Source organism: Mus caroli, chromosome 11 (genome assembly GCF_900094665.2).
Source record: "Mus caroli chromosome 11, CAROLI_EIJ_v1.1, whole genome shotgun sequence".
In the NCBI taxonomy this organism is placed as follows: Eukaryota; Metazoa; Chordata; class Mammalia; order Rodentia; family Muridae; genus Mus; species Mus caroli.
The window spans coordinates 93,272,641-93,281,094 of NC_034580.1; the positions used below are offsets into that span (position 1 = coordinate 93,272,641).

Here is an 8,454-nt window from a genome sequence, read left to right on the forward strand (position 1 = left end):
ACACACACACAGAGAGAGAGAGAGAGAGAGAGAGAGAGAGAGAGAGAGAGAGAGAGAGAGAGAGAAGGAAGGAAGCAAGGAAGAAAACTAAAACCAAGCTGAGCAAGTAGACTCCTATCCACACAGGGTTTATCTTGGAATGGATTCCAGTATCGTACTAATGAGCAAACAACACTGCTGGAGAGAATTGGGACCCAGAGGAGGCAGAAGCTGGGTGGAGTTCACAAACCAGATGTCGGCATGCACAGACGTGAGACACTTAGCTGAGAGGTGTTCAGAGCAAAACTGCAAAGCCCTGTGGGTCGAGGGAGGCTGGTGCGTGAAGATGTGAGGATGAGCCCCAAGGCGGGAAGATGCCTCAAGGGGGAGCAACAAGAAGGAGGAAGCAGGTGGGCAGCCTCAGGAGGCCTCAAAAGGCTGCTCTGCACTGCTGGGTCTGTGCTCAGCAGTGCTGTCCTCTGTAAGAGCCTCAGTTCTCAACCTGTGAGACGCAACCCCTTGGGGTAGGCCAAACACAGGGGCTGATATCAGATATTTATGTTACGATTCATAAGCATAGCAAAATCACAGTTATGAAGTAGCAGTGAAAATTACTTTATGGTTGGGGGTGTCACAGTTGAGCGACTGTGTTAAAAGGTTTTAGAGGGTCCCAGCATTAGAAAGGTTGTGAAACACTGTTCTAGACAGAAATCCTCCTCACTACCCCCTATGGCCACATCTGTCTGCAGCAGACATGACACCTCCCTAAGGCTGTGAGATTCCAGCCTCCCCAGATTCTGGGCCTCCTTAATCCCTGTGTTGGCTCCTCTGGAGGATTCTGCTTAGCCACAGAGCATTGAATCTACACAGCGTGCTTTTCAGAAAGTGTCGTACACTTGGCTTGCACATCTGGGAGACTCTAGTGAGCTACCCAATCACAAGTGTACCAGTTCACATTTGCAGCCACCCACCCACACCGTCTTCACGCCATCTTTACTAGACCTCTCCATTCTGTCCCATCCTCACTCACTACATAGTCAGGGAAGGTAATGCTCAGAGTTCAGGTAACTAGAAGTTTGGGCATGTTCTCGGTCACAAAGGGTGGGCATCTGCAGGTCTCCTTTCCACTCGGTGAATGTTGTGGAGATCCTGTTCTGATCCTCTGTTGTCAGGGTTGGAGCATTTGGGGACATGGGATAGCCTCAGCATGGATATGAAACAGCTAGTTAAGTACTTGAGAGCCCAAGGCACAAGGCACAAACCAGACAGCCTGGTTAATAGGAATAACTGTTACAGAGACAGAGACTTTGAACTGTGTATAGCAGGTGGTGTCTGTACTATGACCCACAGCATCTGAGTCTGCAGCATCCCATTTCAGCTACCAAGGCCTGGGCCCCAGCCAGCCCTGCATTCCAAGGGTTGGTGACAGCACCTGCACAGCACTGAGACTTGCCGCTCCCACACTCCTTCCAGACTCTGAAGTCCAGATCAGGGATTGTCAGCCGTGTTCCCCAGAGCCTAGTCAGGGTCATCACCACCAGCAGATGCACGCAAGAGCACAGGGCGGCCTGCTCTTCTTTCTCCTTCTTCCTTCTTCCATGCAGCCAGGGATTTCAGAGGCTTCTGGTGGGACCCAGGTGGGATCCACACCCTGAGTTACAGTTACACTTCGCTGTTGCCTCTGCATTAGAATCATTTTCTGTTTGGTTGGGCTTTTGTGGGTTTATTTATTTATGTATTTATTTAGGCTGTTCCTTTTTGGAGTGTGGGCTGCCACACGTCACAGACTCCTGGCTGAGGCATACTAGTTTAACACTAAGATGTCCATGTTTGGAAGTAAGGGTCTCTTTTTACTTCTCTGATGGCCCCTCCACCTCAGCTCTCTGTACAACCCAAAGTCGCCAGCCTGAGACCCCCAGGCCCCCAACTGGGCTGCCCCATCCCATTTCACCACAGGTTCCTAATCCCCTTGACCTGTCCGAAGCTCAGGAAGTAACCTCCAAGGGAGAATTATCTGGCTACATGGAGACCATAATCACTGTAAAAAGAGTGATTATACACTGTCAGTCAAACCCCTCCAAAAAAGGGGGGGGGTAGGAGGCTAGAGAGATGGCTCAGAAGTTAAAAGGACTGGCTGCTCTTCCAAAGGACCTGAGTTCAATTCCCAGCCACCACATGTTGGCTCACAACCATCTACAATGGGATTCAGTGCTCTCTTCTGGTTTCTGGTGTACAGACGTGCATTCAGATGGAGCACCTACACCATAAATTATATATATATATACACACACACACATATACTTAATCAATCTGAGGACAGCTATATAGCCTTGTTCCAGAAGGATCTATACACAAGCTCTCAGCCCAAATCCCCCAGACCTCCAGTTTAGCCGTTCTGTGGAGGCTGTGGCTGGCGATTGCCCTGTTTGTAACAGTAGCAATTCAGTTCTCAGTGATTCCTCCTATTGCCACCGAGGTCAGTGTTTGGGGTACCAACTACATCAACAGCCACCACTGACTATGGTGCTCTTTCTAAGCATGTGCAGCTAAGGAATCCAATTGGGGCTGGGCTGGAGAGATGACTCTGGTTAAGAGCACTGGCTACTCTTGCAGAGGAGCCTGACTCAATTCCCAACACTTACATGGCAGTTTACAACCAACTGTAACTTCAGTCTGGTGATCCAAAGCCCTCTTCTGGTTTCTATGGACACTGCATGCAAAGACACGCATGCAGATAAACACCCACACACAATAAATAAAAGTAAATCTCAGAAAGCAGGAAGGACTTCTGTAGCTTTACCCGGGTCTGGCAGCTACCTCTAAGTGGCCCAGCTGGAAAGAGTAGAGCTGATGGCCACCTTGCAGGTCTTAGCTGAAACAAAATAGCTTGCCTGGGAGGCTTAGACAGTGACTACTTGCTAGGTGGTGGCAGTGGCACATGCCTTTAGCCCTAGCACTCCAGAACTTGGAATTCGAGGCCAGCTTGGTCTACATAGTTAAGTCCCAGGACTGCCAGGGCTACACAGAGAGATCCTATCTTGAAAAACCAAAACCAACCAACCACCAGCAGCAGCAGCAACAAAAATAACAAAAAGACCAATGAATACTGACTTCCTACAGCATTAGGAGCTAGAAGTCCAAGTTCACAATGCTAGCAAGCTAGTTAACTTCTGGTGAAGGCTTCATTCCTAGTTTTGCTTTGACTTTTGAATTTTTTTGATAGCTATCTCTTCACTGTGTCCTAGAGAAGGAGAGAGGGGAGGAGAGATTAATCCCCTGTGCTCATCATCAAAACCTTGTTTTCTCCCGAAGCTCTATCTCCAAATACCATCACAGCTGGGGCGTGGAAGTGTAATATCTGGCTTTGGTGGGGGACACAGTTCAGTTGGTAGCACTGAGTAAAACCAGCTGAGTACTATGAGTTGAACAGCCTCATCTTTTGTTTCAATGGCTCAGCACTGGCCAGGTTCCCTGTAAGCCCACCCCAGGCAGGTAGCCTGATGTCTGGCAGTTTTTCAGATGTGTTCTCTGTTCTCTGAACAAAAGCAGGGCTGCAGGAGTCTGGTGCAAGGGTCCCCGATAACCTCACCCCAGAGCACAATTCAGTGACCGGGAGTTTTGTCCTAAAGTCACTGTCTCAGAGACCTGCAAATAACTCCTTGCCGCTGCTTAAACCCTTTGCTTCTAGTCCTCAGTTCCTGTGCCCACCTCCACCCCCATTGCACTCCCTGGGCAAGGCCATGGACCTCTGCACTAGAGGCAGCTGGGATGGGAGGACGGTAGTTTGATCAAGCACACAGGATCCAAGAGACAGTAGGGCTGCCAGTCATATCGAAGTGAAAACGACCTCAAAAGGAGGCTTGGTGGGGCAGTCACCAGAGTCCACACTGGGTTCAAGTAGGGGTCTGGGCTCTGGGCCTGAGGTTGGTGCTACTTGCGTCTGATAGTGGTGGGATCATCCAGTCTTGAACAAAGCTGGCAGGAAAGCAGAGCCCGGCTTTGGAAGGCTGGTTCTACAGTGGAAAGGGCTACAGTGGGAAGGGCTGCTGGGGCAAGGGGAGAGGCAGACCCTGTTCTTAGGGGGCAATGTGCATGGAGGAAGTTTGGGGCAGGGTAGGTGGGGTGATGTCCTCTCCATGGGTAGACTGGGTACAAACAGACCAAGCAGACAGAGGATAGAGATGGACTCACAGTTGGAAAGGAGTCGGGAGCTCACATCTAGGTTTAGGGACTAGGTGGGAAGGAGGAAGTGACCTGGGTAGTGCCCAGGAGAGAAAGGCTTCTCGGGTGCGGTGAGTGGATGCTTGACCCATTAGCGTTTACAATCACGGACCAGACACATTTATTGTCTTGGACTGTTACCACCAGGAAGTCTAAGGAATTTATCTGGAAGTGGCTGGAGAAGACCCTACCCAGCTCCCAAATCAGACAGGAGTATGCGGTGGTGGCGCTCCAGTAGAAACTGTGTGCGTGGGAAACATGCTGGTGTGGGCACTGGCTTGTTTGGGAACTGGTGATTAGATGCCATGGTACGGGGCGAGGAGTAGGGATGTGTAAGGCCCTCCTTACCCTCGCTGTCTCCTTGCACAGGGTTCCTGGGTCCCCAAGAAAGAGCCTTACGCCCGGGAGATGCTGGCGATCTCCTTCATCTCTGCGGTCAACCGCAAACGGAAGAAGCGGCGGGAGGCGCGGGGCCTGGGCAGCAGCACCGACGATGACTCCGAGCAGGAGGCGCACAAGGCTGCGGTGGGGACGCAGGAGCCACCCGAGGGGCAGCTGCCGGGCTCCGCAGCGGAGGAGGCCGCTGGTCGCCTCAGCCCCCCTACGGCACCCGACGAACGGCCTGCGGCGGACACGCGCTCCATCGTCTCGGGCTACTCCACCCTGTCCACCATGGACCGTAGTGTATGCTCCGGCACCGGCGGGCGGCGCGCGGGCGCGGGCGACGAGGCGGACGACGAACGCAGCGAGCTGAGCCACGTGGAGACGGACACGGAGGGTGGCGCAGGCCCCGGGGGGCGCCTGTCGCGCCGGCCATCCTTCAGCTCACACCATCTCATGCCATGCGACACTCTGGCACGCCGTCGCCTGTCTCGCAGCCGCGCGGAGGCCGAGGGTCCGGGCGTCGGTACGGCCCGGGCGGGTCCCCGCGGTCCCGAACCACCGGGCTCGGCATCGTCCAGCAGCCAGGAGTCGCTGCGGCCCCCGGCGGCCGCCCCGGCACTCGGCTCGCGACCTTCGCGCGTGGAAGCCCTGCGGCTACGTCTCCGTGGCACCGCCGACGACATGCTGGCCGTGCGGCTGCGGCGCCCACTGTCGCCCGAGACGCGGCGGCGCCGAAGTAGCTGGCGCCGCCACACAGTGGTGGTGCAGAGCCCGCTGACCGACCTCAACTTCAACGAGTGGAAGGAGCTGGGCGGAGGGGGCCTTCCGGAGCCCGTGGGCGTGCGACCGCACAGCGACAATAAGGACTCTGGCCTCAGCAGCCTGGAGTCCACCAAGGCACGGGCCTCATCCGCCGCATCACTGCCATCGGGGGACCTAGGGGCCTTGCAGGGTCTGCCCCCGCGCCGCTCAGCTGCCGCCCGCCTTCACCAGTGTCTGTGACACCCTCCCCTGTTCCGGGGCTGCAGGAATTCCCGTCTCGTTTGTGCAACCCCCCTCAGCCACCCCCAGTGTTGCAGAAGGTTGGGGGTGGGGTGTGAAGGGCGGCGCTGGTGCGGCAGGCTGGAGTTAGGTGAGGTGGGCAGAGGAGAAGTCAGAGCCAGACCGAAGTGGGAGTCCTCAGGAGAGGGGAGGGGCTACTGGGAGTCATGTCCCTTGGATGAAGAACCAAGTGGCCCTTTTCTGTGAGTCTACTTAGGGACCCATGGGTGGACCGCCCAAGTTTCATACAGAAGGAAAAATACAGACTGGATTTGGGGTCTGTCCTCTGCCACCCCCCCCCCAATAGCTCCTAGCCAGGGAGAGAGGGAGAATGAATGTCTGAGGAGCGATTATGTGGGGTTGGGTGTCCATGGGAGAGGGGGCATGTGTGAGTGTGTGTGTGTGTGTGTGTGTGTGTGTGTGTGTGTAGTCACAGTGCAAAGATGTTTGTTTCCAGTAGCTATTTCTACCCCAATTCTTTTATTTTCCCTACCAGGACCCTACCTTTGGTGCACACAGGCACCTTAGCCCCAAGTTTGTCAGAGGCTGGGTTGAGGCCACTTCCACAGAGGCAGGACTGAACCCCACTACTACCAGAGTCGCTCTTCACATCCTTTGCCAACCTCTAAGTCACCCCTCTAAGCTCTCTGACCTGTGGATCTGCCTGGATCCCCCTACAGCTGGCATCTTCCTCCTCCATGTTCACCCTGCTTCCTTCTGCAGCTTAGCATGCGGACTCGCCTTCAGTCGGGAGGAACTCTGTCCGGCACTGATGTGTAGAGTCTCAGCTGGGCTGTTCCTGCAGGGTGGGTGGGACCCAGCTCCTCTTCCCACACATTGTAAATAAACCTAAAGCACTAGTCCCCCCTCCACCCTCACTCATTCCAGGGGAGCCCCAGGGGGGTGACCTGCTCTGCTGCCCAGGTCTGTCAGTCTTTCTGGTTTATGCAAAGATTTTCTGTAAAGTCCCCCCCCTCCCTTTCACTGTAAATATTGTCTCTAATGTGTAACATATTATAAAGAATTTATAAGGATTTTTAAAGATGTTTTGCTCATTTTAAAAAGTGTTGTAACAGTGTTGGATAAAGCCCCCCACATCTGCATGGCTCCTCCCACTGTGCCCTTGACACACCTCTCTAGGCTATAACTAAGATTCCTGCTTCTGAAAGTCTTGTCTTAAAAGTACAGTCTATATCTTGGAAATAAATTGCCTTCCTCAGGCATGAACCAATGTCTCGCTTGTTTGGATGGGGAGAGGAACAGAGCAGCTCTGGGAGGAGATATCTGAGGGGTGTGTCTCAGCAAGCAGGGTAGCCAAGTGGAGTGGCAGGATGCAGGGAATCACATCTCTCTGGTGGCTTTTTGTGTCCTAGGAGACTGGTATGAACAGAGAAAGGCACACAGGGTGAGTGGTGTGCTGTCCCCACCCACATCCTGGGATCGTCAGCAGGTTTCTGGGCGTAGGCTCCTTCTTTCTCACGCCTTCCGAGTGGCCTCAGGCACTAACCCACAGGCAAGAAACTTGGCCAGGCACCTCAGGCCCAACAGCATTTAGTGTAAGATTGACCCATTTTTTTTCAACCATGTGTAAGCCCACAGCACCCTCAATTACGGCTCTGAAGCAGCCCTGTACCCTTGGGTAAGCTTGGAACTGGTATCCCTGAGTGCTCAGAACCCACCTCCAGGGCTTTGCCCTGAACCACATCTCCAACGCTCAGCTCAGGGCTGTCACTATGTCCTTTCTGGGTGTGAGAAAGCTGAGGCACTGAGAAGGATGTGGCTTGCCAAGGTCACCCTGTTAAGGGGTGGATCCAGAGAGAAGCTAGGGGTAGGGGTGGGACTCCTTCCTCACAGGGTGACCTGCAAACAGTAACAGACTCTAAAGATGAGAAGGTCACACGAAGATACGTCTAGATGAGGAAACAGAATTCTTTGCAGGCAGAAAGGGCCTTTGAGCTGAGGAAAACACACTTGAACCCACACAGAGGATAAATACTGTGGTCATGGGGAATAGAGAAATGTATTTTTCTTGTTTCTCTTTAAAAGAGAACTCAGCTGCACAAAACAATAATTGCAAAAGCATTGTCCATAAGGTGTGGTTTGTATCATATTAACCACATGGAGGAAGGGGAGAAATCTACATTGGAGCAAACTTTGGGTTTGTTTTATTTTGTTTTATAGTCAGGATCTCACTATGTAGCCCTGACTGGTGGAACTCATTGTGTAGATCAGGCTGACCTCAGCTTATAGCAATTCTCCTGCCTCAGCCTCCTGAGTGCTGGGGATTACAGATGTGTGCCACCATGCCTGGTTTATGGTTTGAATCCAAACGGTCTCGCTCCGGCTCAGATCTTGACCTCCAGCTCAGATCTTGACCTCTTGGTTCCCATCTCACTCACACCACTATTTTGAAGTCGGTGGGCCCTACCTGGCAGAAGAAGATCACCAGGAGCCTTTGGAGGTCCTACTGCCCTGATTCCAGCAGGGCCCCTGTGTCCTCATCCAGCTACACTGTGTTCTCCACCATGATGGACTGAAACTCCCTTGAATTTGTGGTCCAAAATAAACTCTTTATTTACTAAGTCGTTTCTGTCAGGTATTTGGTCACACCAATAAATAGAATACATTTTTTTTGTTTTTGTTTTTTTGTTTTGTTTTGTTTTGTTTTGTTTTGTTTTGTTTTGTTTTTTGAGACAGGGTTTCTCTGTATAGCCCTGGCTGTCCTGGAACTCATTTTGTAGACCAGGCTGGCCTCGAACTCAGAAATCCACCTGCCTCTGTCTCCCAACTTTTTTGTTTTGTTCTGTTTTGCTTTTGTTTTTGTTTTTG

General features: G+C 52.7%; 1 protein-coding gene across 5 annotated transcripts in view; it reads left to right on the top strand.

Moving 5' to 3' along the window:
• Positions 1-6,852, top strand: part of Arhgap23 (Rho GTPase activating protein 23) — an 87,956-nt gene extending 81,104 nt beyond the window's left edge. For all 5 annotated transcript variants that reach the window (XM_029483623.1, XM_021177408.2, XM_029483624.1 and 2 more), the window contains one exon: positions 4,570-6,852. In XM_029483623.1, the coding sequence (XP_029339483.1) occupies positions 4,570-5,586 (1,017 nt within the window). In that variant the 3' untranslated portion in view covers positions 5,587-6,852. The remainder of the gene's footprint in view (positions 1-4,569) is intronic.
• The last annotated feature ends 1,602 nt before the right edge of the window (positions 6,853-8,454 follow it).